This window comes from Passer domesticus, chromosome 6 (assembly GCF_036417665.1).
Source record: "Passer domesticus isolate bPasDom1 chromosome 6, bPasDom1.hap1, whole genome shotgun sequence".
In the NCBI taxonomy this organism is placed as follows: domain Eukaryota; kingdom Metazoa; phylum Chordata; class Aves; order Passeriformes; family Passeridae; genus Passer; species Passer domesticus.
Genome location: NC_087479.1, coordinates 10,235,166 through 10,250,472, shown reverse-complemented (window position 1 = coordinate 10,250,472; position 15,307 = coordinate 10,235,166). Strand labels below are relative to the sequence as shown.

At 40.6% G+C, this 15,307-nt stretch overlaps 1 protein-coding gene across 17 annotated transcripts in view; it reads left to right on the top strand.

Annotated features, from left to right (window-relative positions):
* The window catches only part of MARK3 (microtubule affinity regulating kinase 3), a 62,498-nt gene extending 47,731 nt beyond the window's left edge, over positions 1-14,767 (top strand). For 2 of the 17 annotated variants that reach the window (XM_064423243.1, XM_064423241.1), the window contains 5 exons: positions 1,799-1,963; positions 2,697-2,954; positions 5,308-5,334; positions 9,926-9,970; positions 12,317-14,767. In XM_064423243.1, coding sequence (XP_064279313.1) covers positions 1,799-1,963; positions 2,697-2,954; positions 5,308-5,334; positions 9,926-9,970; positions 12,317-12,662 — 841 coding nt within the window. In that variant the 3' untranslated portion in view covers positions 12,663-14,767. The remainder of the gene's footprint in view (positions 1-1,798; positions 1,964-2,696; positions 2,955-5,307; positions 5,335-9,925; positions 9,971-12,316) is intronic. The other 15 variants (XM_064423252.1, XM_064423250.1, XM_064423259.1 and 12 more) reach the window with 11 other exon arrangements.
* The last annotated feature ends 540 nt before the right edge of the window (positions 14,768-15,307 follow it).

Genomic DNA, 15,307 nt, shown 5'->3' with positions numbered 1-15,307 from the left:
GCCTGAGCATTAATTAACGCACTTGGGAACTCATGAAACGCTCTTCATAATGATAGGCAATTGCTTTAAATCATTTGTAACACAAATGATTTACAACAGCTTCAGATTTTTAATAAGCCTTGGCACTAATTGGTGATTGTTAGTTCACTGTTCCTGTGTTCCCAGGCTAGTAATCCAAAGAAGCTGATTTCTAGCAAAGCATCAGAGGAGGAGAAGGTCCTTTACTGATACCTTTAGATGTCACAGCTTTGGAGGCAGGTGACTAAAAACTTGGGTCTTGTGTTGCAAAACTAGATTCTTTGTCTTTTGCAGTAAATATAGAGGAAATGAGCTGGAAGAGCTTGAGAGACTAGTGACCAATTGCGTGACTTCAGGGTATTAGTTTTGAGATGATTGTTCATTTTCTGAAAATTCCTTAAAACCCTGGGATAATGTAAATGCTGGGCCTGTACTGAAGGCTTCATTGTAAGTAGTGCTTGTAGTTGTCATCCTGATGGATTCAGTATTGTTGAGATGCATGCATGACTGAGATGAAGTTTTTCAGATCCTGAAAAGTTAAAAACAAGCCAAAACCAAGTATGTTTTGCTAAGGATTTTAGCTAGCAGTTCAGATGTCTGAGCTGTGTGGTGCTTTGCACTGGTGCTTTGGGAGCCAAGCCTGAGAAGTGGGGGAGCTGACACTTGTAGCTGCACTAGCATTTCTCTCTCCAGAGTCTGATGTACCAGAATTCGGTAACAGGACTTGAGATTGTGTGTGTAACTAAGAAGTAATTTTGAAGTGAACATGCAGTGTCATGAATCTGTCACTGAGAATTATTGATTTCTTAACCTCGAGCAAAATTTCTAAATTACAGCTGTCTTACTTTTAAAGCAAACTTCAGATGAATGAGGTGGTGGTGCAGTCTGAAAGGCCCAAAACCTCTTGTTGCTTCTCACTTTTCTCCTATTCTTATCATTACTAGATAATGTGAAGGCTGCAAAGAGTATTTTGGCCTAAATAAATAAATAAATTTAATGCTCCTATTTGAACATACCATGCAGCTGGCAGCTTACTGGCCATTCTGCTAAGACAGTGCTCTATACTTTCCTTCAGAGCCTGAATGGTGATTTGGAGAATTTATTGTTCATGGTCAAAGCAATACAAGATGCTCTTCAACAGTTATTCTTCTTTCTTCAGAGAGCAGCAAGCATGTTCAGTGCCTACTACACATACTGGTTCATTATTAGCAGCTTTTTTCTTTTGGCCTCTCTGGAGCTGTTAAAGATCATGGTATTTTTGGTTTTGATTGTACCTATGAAGTCTCAGTTATCTGATGTAGATTTGACAGCTTGCCCAGCTTTCACTAATTTCTTTTAACATGGATATGTTCTGAAAAGAAAGGATTTTGCTGTAGTAATGGAGCTATCATGAGTCTTTTGGAAGGTGCATTTGTGGGGGTTTTAATGCATTGTTTACTGTTAAGAGCAATACAAGTTACATCAGTGCTTTATCGTAGAGCTTTGGCATAGAATTCTGATATTCAGGTTCTATACATCAAGGAGGGTATCACTGCAAACTAATGCTAATGGTAAGAGCATGGGCACTCACAGATGTCCAGTGCCATGTAAGGATGCTTTTTAAGGGGAGTGTAGGGCAGTTACTGCTGTTACATAGAAGAGGAGGGCTGTGAGAGTTCGTGTTCTTTGATAAACCAGTTAATAGAAGGAAAAGTTTGCTTTTTTTTTTCTATGCAGTAGTTTGTTGTTGGTCCATCATGCTCTTCTTTCTGCCTCTGCCTGAACCCAAACCCCCTCGCAGCCTGACAGAAATGTTCGCTTACGCAGCTAGCCCTGCTTCAGTTTGTACCACATCCTTCTCCAGTGTTCGGCTGCGACATCAGAAGTCGATGTCCATGTCAGCCTCTGTGCACACGAAGATGATGTTGCCTCCAATAGACAATGGCGCAGATAACTTCAGGCCTATGTAAGAACCAGAAATCGTTGTGACACTAACTTATACCCACTGCTTCTTAACTTTGTGCTGTGGAATTTTAGTCCTAGATTGTTCTAGTATATTTTGCCCACAAGATGTGTGTTTCCTCATTTTTTTAGTCTTGTTTACATTTGTCTTGTGGTGTGTCAGGCTGTCTGTGACATAATCCTGCAATAGTGAACCTTAATTTTTTCCTATTGTTAGGAGTATTGGACATTCCCTATTGTCAAAGTCTGTGGGAGACTTTAACTGTGTATCCTGAAGGACTTCACTACTTGGAGCGGTTCGCTTGTAGAGAATTTTGTGTAGGATACTTTCAAATTAGCAAGACTTTCAAAGATGTATGCGCAGAATGTGGAGGGAGAGACATTAAAGTTACCTATTCTCTTTCCTGTGAGGAAACTTTACTGGTCTATTCTTTTATCAGTCTTCTCAGCAAAACGCTGTAGGCCTGGTTTATCTGGTCTTTTCCAGGATACTCCTGTTGCACTTTTCTGCCTATGTAGGTTTCTGTTTCGGCAGCCTCTTAATCCTAACTTCTTACGAGTTTTGATTCCATACAGTGCTGTAATAATGTTGGTATTTCCAACCTTGGCCTATATAAAAGTGTCTGCTTATGCTTTACTGTAGAACGTAGTGTTTTGTGTTTCCTGCTGAGCCGCAGTGCCTGTGCGAAGGCGTTCTAGCATTGGTTGTTTTTTTTTTGTTCTGTTTTCTGCCCTAGCACCATTCCCGATCAGAGAACTCCCGTTGCTTCAACCCACAGCATTAGCAGTGCGACCACCCCTGACCGTATTCGTTTCCCCAGAGGAACGGCCAGCCGGAGCACGTTCCACGGGCAGCTGCGCGAGCGCCGCACCGCCACCTACAACGGCCCGCCCGCCTCGCCCAGCCTGTCCCACGAGGCCGCGCCGCTCTCGCAGACCCGCGCCCGCGGCTCCACCAACCTCTTCAGCAAGCTCACTTCCAAGCTAACCAGGAGGTAAGCCTCTTAAACGCTACTGCAGCGTGTCTGCCTTTTCTTTCCTTTTTGTAGTAGAAATGCCTCCTTGCTTAGGTGATTTTTGTCCACGTTCGCTGATTGATGGCTGAAGTTCTGCGACTTTAAAATGCAGTTGGTTGTGATTTTTTTCTTAGGTCTGTTTTGGTTACAGAAGCCATTTGTTTTTGGGAGTTGAGTCAAATGGGATTAAATGTGAGGCAGTTTGGTCTGTGCTGTGTCTTCTGTGCTCTTCAGCCTTGTGTCTGAGGTACGAATGCTGCAGAGATGAAACATTTCAGCTCAGCTGAAAAGCTGCTCAGTGGCTGCATAGTCCATCATAGATGGCATAAACTAGGAGCCCAGTCTAGGTATTTGATGTAGCATTAGCAGCTCAGGTTGTGTTTCCCAGTCACTTAGTCCATCAGTGTTTCCAGCATAACCTTGCTGGCAACACAGAAATACAAATACCACAGGTGAAAGGGTAGGGGCAGGAGACAAAAGCTTCTGTTGGCAGTAGTGCTGTCACAGGCCATCTTAAAATAATGGCAGTATTAGTGTTTCAATCTAGGCAGGAGTCTGATCAAACCTTAAAAAATTTATTCCTACTTTGACCTTTAATTCATGTGCAGATTCTGTGTTAGGTGTGAAGGTGTGGTGGTCCAGCCAAAGCCAAGCTCCAGCAGGTCTTGCTCCTGCACTGACAATTTTTATTCTAACTGAACTTCTAGTTTCAAATCCATGTATTATTTAGATTAGTTACTACAAACCTTAAAATTGAACATTGTGGTTTTTTCTTCTCTGTTTAAAACCTGTCAGTTCCCATACCACATACTTCAGACCATTGATCTCCACAACTTGCATTTGCAGAATTGAGGGCTTGTTTGTCTTTGCTTTAAGATAATAATCAAGCTTTTGTACACTCCTTATCAGGTGAAGTTTTTTGGACAAGTTCATTCTGATCTTGGCCTGCTGGCTTTTGTTTTAAGCTTATACCACGTCAGCAGCAAGCCATTTCCTTCCTATGGATGCTTCCCTCTCAGTATCACCTTTGTAGTCTCCCATTCCTACAAAATAAAGCTAAGCCATGCTCCAGTTTTTCACAAATGGCTGATTTCAGTTTGGAGAGTGAATTTCTTTAAAAATGTAGAAGTTGCTTCTTTACAAAACAAGAACATGAGAGTCTAGCCTGTGATAAATGTTTTAATTTGCTCAGTTTTCTGCCAGGTAACACTTATCTGGGAAACACTGTGCTGTAGGAAATTTGGTTGGGTTTTTCCCCTTCTTTTTATGTTGAGAGAGAGAGTTTAATTTGAATATTTTTAAGTGTTAAGCCATCTGCTTTATGTCAAGTGAAGTCTTAATCAGCCACATCCTTTTGGCACATCTTTCTTTCTGTACTTTTGTTTGTAATATCCTTACTTAATTTTCCATTTGACGTTCCAAATGTGAATGCTCAAACTGTGAACATGCAAACTTTTCACTCAGTTGTTTAGGCAGCATTCAAACTTCTATCATTACTTCAGGGTTTCAACTTCTGCAGTGCAGTGTGGTTTTCTTGAAGAAGTCTTTCCCCACGACTTTTGACAGTAGTTTAAATTCCATCTGGACTTGATTAAATGACATGCAGTTGTAACACAATGGCACAGTTACAGATGATTAGTTTGCTCTTGGAGGATCTCTTGCAGCTGGGGCTCTGTTATATTCAGTGCTGTACAAACTACTGAGGAGGTGGATAGTGCCACTGAAGGACATGGTTATGTTTCTTCCTGTTAAATTTTTTTTAACCTTATTAGTCATTAATTTATTGTAGCATTTTCTATGGGGAATCAGAATTCTTTTGGTTGTGAACTACTTATGTTCTGGTGTAGCCAATTGTTACAGCTTCTGCCACTAAAATAGCTAAATAATTAAGGCAATTTTTAGCATAACATAGCTGACCTAATGTTATGAAGAAAGGAAGAAACCTAACTCTGAAGATACTCAGGATATAATTATGGTAGTGTTACTGATTTTTGCTTTCCATGGTAAATATATGAAGAAAATCCAAACATATTTTTACCTGACCTTGCAGATTTTGAGTTTTAAAGTGTTTTGACACCAGTACATATTTTACTGAAATTATTTACAGAAATACTGCTTACATATTTCCCAGAAAAAGTTGAAAGTAACAGTGCCAGGAGTTTGATTCTTCAGCCCCTAAAAATCATCTGCCTAATCTGAGAATGTATTTAATTGTGTAATTTAATTGTGCATTTAAAATGAGATTTTTTTGCTTGTATCACTCTAAATGACTTTTTCAGTTTATTTTGTACAAATTTTTTGTTAATTATTATTTTGGCTTAATTTCTTTTAGAAACATGTCATTCAGGTTTATCAAAAGGTAGGATTTATTTATATTTAAAAAAAAGTGGCTCCTGCAATTAACAAAAGATTTGGCTTTTCTAGCCTTGGTTTTCTGAAAACTAAATTTCCTGCTGAGAACTAAATACTTTCTTTCTTCAGAGGAAAGCATAGAATAAATCCATTAACTCATGATGATACCTAAGAATCTGTGGCACCATCTGTGTTGTATAACAAGATGCTAAGCATGCCTTGTGAATTCTTCTTTCTTTGATAGAGTTGGTAGTGCCAAAGTAATTCTGTTCTCTGTACTAATACACTTAGCATGCTTATGTTTGAAGAATGAGGTGTTTGATAACAATGATGAAAGTATAAACAAAACATAAGGTTGCAAGCAAATAAAGGTAAGTGTTGTTAAATTTATGTTATCTCTCTGTTTTATGATATTGAAGAGAAAAAAAGGATTGAAGCATTGCCTGCAGCTGAGCACAGCTGTGAGTTGAACAGTTTTGTGTGGAAGATGGAATGAAGATTCAATAGCTGTATATTTATTTTAAAATGGGGTGCATTTGTTGAAGTGAGTTGCAGCTGAAATGCAAATAGAGCTCTTCAGTTCTAAACAAAAAGTACAACATTTATGCAAATTTATCAACAAAAGGGAAAAGCTCAGAAGTCTAATTCACATTTCAGGCCAAAGGATTGAATTTAGTTTTGCAATTTGGAAACGAATCAAGCTGCTATATTTCTGATTAATTCATTATGATACATTAAAATTGCTTATACAAATTTGATGTGCAGGTAAATTTTCCAGTAGAGTTTTGTAATAGCCTGTTTAGTTGTACCACATCTTGGAACTTCTTAGAGGGTGGTACTTCCAGTTTCCTACTGCTGATCAAAAGCAGGGAGATGGGGCCAGAAAGCAGGATCTGTTTTAACCTTCAGAATGCAAGGCTCTGCTTGTGACTGTAATTTGGAGTTAGACCATTTCAAGGAAATGCTTAGATTAGGGAGTCCTGACATATGTAAATTGCTGCCTGAATGTGGATTTATTATGTACAGTGCAGGGCTAAAAGTACACTACCTGATGAACTGAGTAAATGCCATGCCATGGTGATAATAATCAGTGCTCTTCCAAACATGTCCATGTTTGGAACTGGTGTTGGTTGGCTTGGCTGGCATTGTCACAGCTGACTTGAGAAAATGCAACAGCTTAGTTAAGGAAAGAAACCATGCCACTCAGCATAGAGCTGGAACTGAGCAGTGACAGTGGCTTTAACCCAGTGTGCATCATCAGCTGTGGGGTGCAGGCCACTTCTACACCAAAGGACTGTGACCTGTGCAAACCCCCACAGCTGGATGCATTCAGTTTGTTCAGAAGATGAGAAATGCTAATATGAGTACAGTTTTCAACTAGAAGGGTACTGTTTAAATTTAAGACTTCGGGTAATTTTTAAGTAATTTTTTTAAAATTACCTTTGACTTGAGGCCAGGAGTCTCAGACCATGGTGGAAATATCTGCTACAGCTTCCATGAATGTGTCTTTTTGAATAAGAAATTTGTTAAGTGTTACACAACCTGCACAGGAGCAGTGTGCTTTTAAAATTCTGTTTTAAGAATGTGTGGTGCCCCTCCATACCTGATCTGTATGTAGGTACAAAAACTGAAAATGCTGTGGCTTTTGGCAGTTTCTCCTGGCTATATTTGCTATGAATCCTCCCTGAGCTCACTGTCCTTGTTGTTCTGAAAGAACTACAGTAGCCCAGCACATATACCTAGTGCCACAACATCAGTTCTAGGGAGCTGAATGAAAGTAGATGATCAGTCACTCCTTGTTAAACTGCTGAGTTTTAATATTGTGCTCAGTACACAGAGGTATCAAATATATATATATGTGTGAGTGTATATATATATATATATGGATCTTGTACTATGCACTGTCTTTGCCAATCTGCATATTGTGGAAGTCTTAACTTTTTTTTTTCTCTGACAGCAAAAATGACTCAATGTTCTGGATTTTATTGCAGCATCATTTCTCCATTTCCATAAATTGATCTTATTTTATCATCTTGCACTTTTTGTTGATTTTCAGTATCTTTTTGGATAGTTTTCTTTGTGTTTACTTGGATATTTAAAACAGCATACAAAGATGTAAAGAACAGGAAGCACAGCATAATCTGGGACAGATGTGTGGAAACAATCAGATTTGTGAAACCCTTTATAAACCGTAAGGTAGATAATGTATAGGCATGGCATGACAAATGAGAACAGAATTTGTCTATGCATTTGTTCCATTCTCAAGACCAAGAAGCATCTTGGTCCATAAAATCAGTTTAGGTAAAACAAAAGCAAAAGCAGAAAATTTAGAGCATAAACTAGCACAGAAGTGAAGATTGTATTAGCAAATGAGGAGGTCTCAGGGCTGCATCTGACTCACAAACCCCAACCAGGGCAATCCTGGCAGTACAGAAAGTGCCTGTTCCCAGTGCTGGGCTGTAGAGCTGGACCATAACCATGTCTGCCATGAGGGAAGGAGCACCTTGAGAGACTGGCACAGCTCTCCTAAGCTTGGCATGATGGCTCACATCTGAGGTTCTGTGTCACTTTATGCAGCTCCTCCTGCTCAATGAATGGAATATTGATGCATGGAAAAACTGAGCAAAGTGAGGGTTTTCTGAGAGGCTTCCATGAAAATGTTTATTCTTTCAAAGTGGCAGGTATATTCTAAATAATGACCTTTCTTAGATTTAGAGTACAGTGGTTTCCAAACTGAACACTTTGGCTTAATTTCAAACCGAAAAGTGTGTCAGAACATCACTAGGGATTTTTCCTTACAGACTTTTCTGGACAGATTCCAGCAACAGTAAGGCTGTTCATTGTTGGGGAAACTGGTTGTGCTCCCATTTTCTGCAAACTTTGGCAAGCTTCAAAACAAAACACCAAAAACCCAACAAAAATCTGTAAATGTTTGCAGCTCTTAAAGCTGCCATCTTCCACTTCCTAGGAACACAGAAGGTTCTCTGAAGTTTAAGTACTCTTAATTCTTCAGTTGAGGAGTGTTTTCTAACTTGATGGTTGCTTTAGTAAAATAATCATCTGGAAGGGGAGGATCTGTTCAGCTGGTACATGGGGTGGTTCCACCTACCCCTTTTTTGGTCCTGCAGAGCTCTCAGAGGGGATGACTTCATGCTCTTGGTATATACAGGCATGAAAAATCTTTTTCCACCTTCTCTTATATCCACCATGGATTAGCAGCACGAGATCTCATGAAAATAACTGCCCACTTTGCACTGGGACTTCCAATTGCCTTCTTCTAATTTTTTCTGCATCTTTTTTGCTTACAGCTGTTCATTTGCCAGCGACATTGTCCCTGTTGTACCACAAGCTGTGTGGTACTTCAGAGAGCAGGGTCCTGCTTGGATGCTGCCATGACCAGCAGCTCTCAGCTGAGCAATTTTGCACCCTGTAAAGTGCAGTTGCTTTGCAGTAGCCCCTGAGTTGAATTTGGGCTGGTTCTGTGGCACATGCAGCCAGTGCTGCCACCCTGCTCCTGCTCCCCTGTGACACAGAGTGCCAGAGTTACCTTGCAAGGCTGATCCCTCACCAGAGCTCTCAAAAGGAAGGAAAGGAGGAAATCACGCCTTGTAACACCCCACACACCCTGATATAAATATCACTCTGCATCAGAAAATAAGGGTACTGTCTTACCTTCCTGTCCCTAGACACCTGCCACCCAAACTGCAGTGCTTGTGTTGCTCAGGGAAGCCATGCACTGCCTTAGTCTGGGTGAAAGCAGGTACAGGCAGCATCCCCCTGAGCAGAGTTAGTGCTGATATGTTGAACCATCCTACTCAACAATGGGAAGGTAGAGAAAGATAATTTCCCCTTAATTCTTCTTGACCCTGGGCTTTCAATAGATGGTAGTGACCAGCAGTGGAGCCTTAAGCACTGCAAGAAGACAGAAAGCTTAAGCTTGTTCTTGGGTGGGGAAGATGCACCAGTGTGGAATTACTAGCATGGAGATACCACAGCTTGAGAAATCTTGGATTTGCCTCTTCAAGCTCTGTTAAAATGTATGTGCATCTTCTTCTTTTGCATTAAGGTATTTTGGTATTGTTTGAACACACAGATCTGATGAGCATGTAAATACACAAGGTTATCAGACTTGCCTCTAAATAGTTATGGGGATTTTTTCAAATATATACTTTATTCCACATAAAACTTTTAAATAACATTAGCCTAAAAATACTTGGGAGTTATTTCTTTAAGAGGTACTTAGCAAATAATACAGTCACTTCAATATCTTTGTAACTTTAGTTTAACATTTTCTGCTTTTATAACTTCAGATTTATTCCATGAGTTCTACAGATTTAATGCATAAACATATACTGTTAAAATTAGTTATGGTCAGTTTAAAAACTATAGTTTATAGACTTCCATTTGGTTTGACAATATGTTACTTTCTGAGTTTGTCCTAACCTACCAAGTTCTTTACATCTTTGTTGTTTTGTATTTTAACACACCTTTGGTATGATTGCAGTATCTTTTAGCAACTACTCAGATATTATATATTGTAGTGTAAGATTTGTCTTCTCTTTCCCACTTCCTTTTGCTTCTGCATTCTTTTCATTGAGGCTCCCGACTGAATATGAGAGGAACGGGAGATTTGAGGGCTCAAGGTGAGGGTAAAATTTTTGTTTAAAACATTACTTAGGTGAGTTTGAACCTTTCTTCCCTTGATTATGTGGCATAGTGGCTTCAGGCAGCAGCTTTTTTTTTTCATGTAAGTCATTGGAACTAAACAAAGAAGCATTTCTGTCTGCAAAACAGCTATTAAAGCACTGACTGACTTGGTTCTAAACTTTCATCTTTCCTGTTGCCTTTTTCCTTGTGTGGTTTTTCTTTTTTTTTTTTTTTGCATTTTAGTCATTGTAATTTGCTGTTGTCGTGTAGATGTGTAGATGAGTGGTCTCTAGTGAGGCTGCAAATGTGTGGAATAACCACTGAAAGGTGATAAGATATTTCTCATCTCCAAAATCACAGGCAGTTAAATATTTTTCATCTTATACTCTTCTTGCAAAATCAGCATATAAAAAAAAATCAGAAATTATCAAACTGCTGGGTTTGCCAACTGTTTTCAAGTAGAAAAAGCTTCCAAAAAGAAAATGAGCATTGAATAAAAGTTGGGGTTTTCCCTGGCCCTTTACAGCCTTATTAAATTAAAACCTTAAAACAGAATACTCTTTAATTTGTGTGATGAATTTTGTAACATCTGGCATATCACATTGCTTAGTCTTATGACTTTCACAGTCACAAGAAATCTTTTAATAGAAGAATTATGAAATAGGTTATATTTGAGAAATATATTTCTTTAGTTGCGGCCTTGCTATCACTTTTTATTTAACTTTTCCATATTTGCCTGCTTAATGGTAGTAGAAATAAAATGTGGTGTAACCATTGCTGTCTATTTCAAAGAGCAGCTTGGCTTAATATGGAGGCTCAACATGAGACCTAAACTGCACGGTTGGGGGAGAGTTAGGTTACCTAATAATTAAGTCAATATATTTAATTAAATTTGAAGAGGTGACTGGCAGTATACAAATATTCACAAAGCAAATCTGTGCTTTGTCCCTGGAGGTCCAAATGTAGTTCCTTATTCTTTAGCTGCATGACTACTGATTTTAATATAAGTAGAAGAATGATTGCAAACTAGAAATTTCTGGAACATTTCACAGAATCACAGAATAATGAGGTTGGAAGAGACCTCTAAGATCATCGAGTCCAACCTATGTCCTAACACCTCAACTCAGAATCTAGACTACAGCACCAAGTGCCACGTCCAGCCATTTTTTAAACACATGCAGAGATGGTGATTCTACCACCTCTCTGGGAAGAGCATTCCACTACTTTATTATTCTTTTGGTGAAAAATGTTTTCCTAATATCCACCCTATACCTGCCCTGACGTAGCTTTCTTTCCTTCATCCTGTTTAACTTCATTTACCCATACCAAAAGAAAAGCTTTTTTATTTAAAAAAAAGAAAAATGTTAGAGATTTGGGAAACACACCCTCAATATTTTGTGCTTCATCTCTGAAAAGTGTGACAGTAATGGTACCCTCTCACCATCTTTACCAGCTGTGTTGAGGAGGTGTCTAACAGTGACTCCCAGCTCTCTTTATGCACATCCCCCTCAGAGGCACTTAACTGCAGAGCTTGTAGCTGCAGAAGATTTCATCGCTGCCTCAGTCAGTGGTTGGTATTTAATGAGTTACTGACCAACTCAGGAGGAAGCATCTCCTCTCTGAGGCAGCCCCCAGGGCTGCAGCATGGTGTGTCCCTAGGGATCATCCCAAACATGCCCCAGCAGGAAGGCCAGAGTGTAACTGAGCCAGCCCAGCTCTGGGGCTCAGGTTGACCCTGGGCAGCAGGTGGGTGACCCTGGTCCTGCTGTCCTTCCTTCTGCTTGCAGCCAGCTGCTCTGGGGCTCCAGGAGCTCCCAGGGCTCTGTCTCCTGGCTGCTGCCCTGGAGGAGCTGCAGAGGAGCTCCCAGCACCTTTGTGCATGGGCTCACCCCATTCTGTGTAAGTGGGCACCTCCCAGGGCCTGGCCTGAGCACCTCCTGCCACAGGGAGCTGTTATTTCAATGTTCCAGAAACTTCTAGCACAGAGCTGGTGTTTCAGCTGCCCACATGGCCTGAGAGTAGAGTTTTGAGCAGAACCTGCCTTAAAATCAAGTTGTAGGTGCTGCACGTAGTTCTGCCTCCAGAAGGTCGTTGCCCCCGTGCTCCTGAATCCAGTGAGTGCCAGTTGTGTCCCACCTCGTGCCATTCCTTCCTTCCCGCCCCAGCAGCTACAGCTTTCCCCTGTGTGTGTGTGTTCAGCAGCTGGGGGAGCGGGGCTTGGCCACAGCTGGAGCCTCCAGGGCTGCTCTAACCCAGGTGGTGTGTGCTCAGTGGTGGCTTCACTAAGGTGGCCCCTGGGGAGGGCGGCTGGCCCTGCTCACTCCGGAATTCCTGTCTTTCAGCCGCAATGTAGCTGTGGATCAGAAGGACGAGAACAAGGAAGCCAAGCCTCGGTCGCTGCGTTTTACCTGGAGCATGAAAACCACCAGCTCCATGGATCCCAATGACATGATGAGGGAAATCCGAAAGGTCCTGGATGCCAATAATTGTGACTATGAACAGAGAGAGCGTTTCTTGCTTTTCTGTGTCCATGGAGATGGGCACGCGGAAAACCTTGTACAGTGGGAGATGGAGGTGTGTAAACTGCCAAGACTGTCCCTGAACGGAGTTCGCTTTAAGCGGATATCGGGAACATCCATAGCTTTCAAAAACATTGCTTCCAAAATTGCCAATGAGTTAAAGCTGTAACAAGAAAAAAATAGTTAAGTTGTAAATTAGTTAGCAATTTAAAGTGTTTTTGAGAATTCCGATGGAAATGTATAGAATAACATTTAGGCAATAACTTCTGCATCCTTCTGAATAGTGATATTAAAAAAAAAGCTGCTGAGCTGGGAGGGAGAGTTGGACTTTTTTATAAGTGCACTACAGCATTAAAGTTGCCTACTATGTAAAATATTACCCCTTCTGCTTTATTTCCATTGCTCCTAAGTCTTTGACAACAAATTGAAACACAGAATATATTCATTTAAATATGCCTCCTGTTTGTGTGGATGTGTGAATGTACAGTATGTGTGTATAATATATAAAGTATTATATGTAAACAATTCATTTACAACATCGAGCTGTACCAGTACCTCTTTTTGGGCTAATTTTGGTGCTAAAAATTGAAATGGCCAAGGAGGAAACACTTGAGTTAATATTTAAAATGACTGAAGCATTAACCAGTAAACGCAGGTTTACAGTTCACTGCTGTGTTAAGAAAAAAGTGTGTGAAGGGTTTGGATTTATGGTTGTTAACATTATTAGTCCTGTTTTCTAAGTAGATCTCATGAGATAATTAAAAATTCACTTCTACTGAGTAAGTCTTGCATTATATTTTGCCCACCTATTTATTATTTAAGTCTGAATCAAATTTTAATAATGTAGTTAATTTGTGCATTAATATTTGGGTAAACGCTTCCATTCTTCTGCTTCTGCTAAACTACTAAAACTGTACCTTTGTCCTTTTGGCTTATGAGTATTGATTGCAGCTGAGAACATTTTCCTGTTGTCCCTCTAGGGAATGAGGCAGTGCAAAAGGAGGTGCTAATTGCTGAGTAGAGGTTTTCTTTCAGAGTTAGACTAGGTGAGGCTGATACAAAGCACAAAGGGACTCCCAAATCATGGCCATTCCCTGCCAGCTCCGAGGCCTTGCTGCACACTGGGCAGTGCTGCCCCTCGCCTTGGGCACCTCAGCGTGGAAACCCAAAAGTGGGAATCACATTGGCTCCTGATCTCCTCTGCCCAAGGTCCAGCTTGCTAAACCACAGCCGTGGGCAGGAGCAGTTGAGGCTGTTCTTGCAGCTCTCCCCCAGCGTGCTTCCCTTGGCTCCGGCTGTGCTGCTGTGGATGGCTCTGTGCCAGCTCTGTGTGTCTGGCCGTGCTGCCGAGGGAGTCCCTGTCCCTGTCCCTGTCCCCTGCAGTGTGGAACCTGCCCCGATGAGCTCTGATGGCCAGCTGGCTTTCGGTAGGATGTGAAGCTGCTCTGGGCAGCCCCCACTTTTTAACCATCACAGCGGCAGAACAGATTTGATTTTGCAAACTAGCATGAGGAGATTTCTTCACGCGTTGTTTCCTACCGACCCTCAGTTTATTTCATCGAGGACTTGTGTAGATAATACCCTGCATTATCTACTTGACTTTTTGTATTAATGTTTTGTGGTTATATTTCAGTGAAGCACTTACGCATGTACTTAACATGTGCTTTAAACTGGAGCCTAAATTTGCATTTTAAATTTGCAGTGAGCTAATAGTTACTTATAGTACACAGTTCAGATTTGACCCGAGGTGAAAATGCAAAGTCCTTAATATTTTGCAAGTTAGCTCTTGTGATCTGTAGTCTGTGAAGGCAGCAGACTTCCCCTCTCTTTCCCCCCTAAGCATTGATATTGATTATGCTAGTTTAAAGGGTAATCATAGTTGTTAAATGTAGTAAATATTCCTGAATTTGCATTTTATTCTCTGTATATTCTGTATCATGCCATGGCTTGAGAACTCCAGGTGCTACTGGAGTTCAGTTGGCTTTCAGTGCTCTGCCCATGCCTGTGCTGCTCAGTATGGGTTTTTTCCACGAAAACTCCATTTTGTAATAGCAATAAGACATTTCAGGGCAGTCATTGTACTTTCTCAGGTGAATGGTCACCTATCCTTTCACTCCCTACATTTTAAGCACTCCTCCAAATGTATTTTTTTCACCTGGCAGTGCACTTTGTTGTCTGAACTGAAAAAGTGTTCTGATAAATTATGTAAATCTGTATTCGATGGAAGTTCCAAAAGGTTTCATATTAAATGTTTTCTGAAATACTCTCTTCCTACTTCACCTGTTAAGTATGTAAGTGTTTCTAAAAAGTGCACCAGTATCATACTTTGGATATTTAAAGTTTGTACTTTGGTATTTTTCTTAAAGTGTTCTCAAAAGGTTCTTTCAGTAAATCTTTATTTGAGGTATTAAAAAAAAATCACTTATTATAATCAGAAAAATATTTTTAACCATTTCCTTCCCAAATGCCTTGTAAAATTACCATGTTGTGAGAATATTTAGCACTCTGCACGCTTGGTGTTCAAGCCTCTGGGAGCTGCCTGGGAAGGAAAATTCTTTCTTCAGCTCTCCAAACCAAAGATGAACTGCTTCCCCAGCACAGGCTTTTTACCTGTTCATATTTCTTGGGAATCTCTGTAGGTTTGCAGGCACTGCTGCTGATGGGACTCTGCAGAACCACACCTGGTTTTTCTCACCTTAAGGGACAAGTTTTAAAAATAACCAGTGTGTGGTGAGGAGGCAGCAGCAGGTCTCGGTGTTTTGAGACACGTGAACAGCAACCAAGAAGTGTTTTTATTTTGTGGCATGCCTGTGT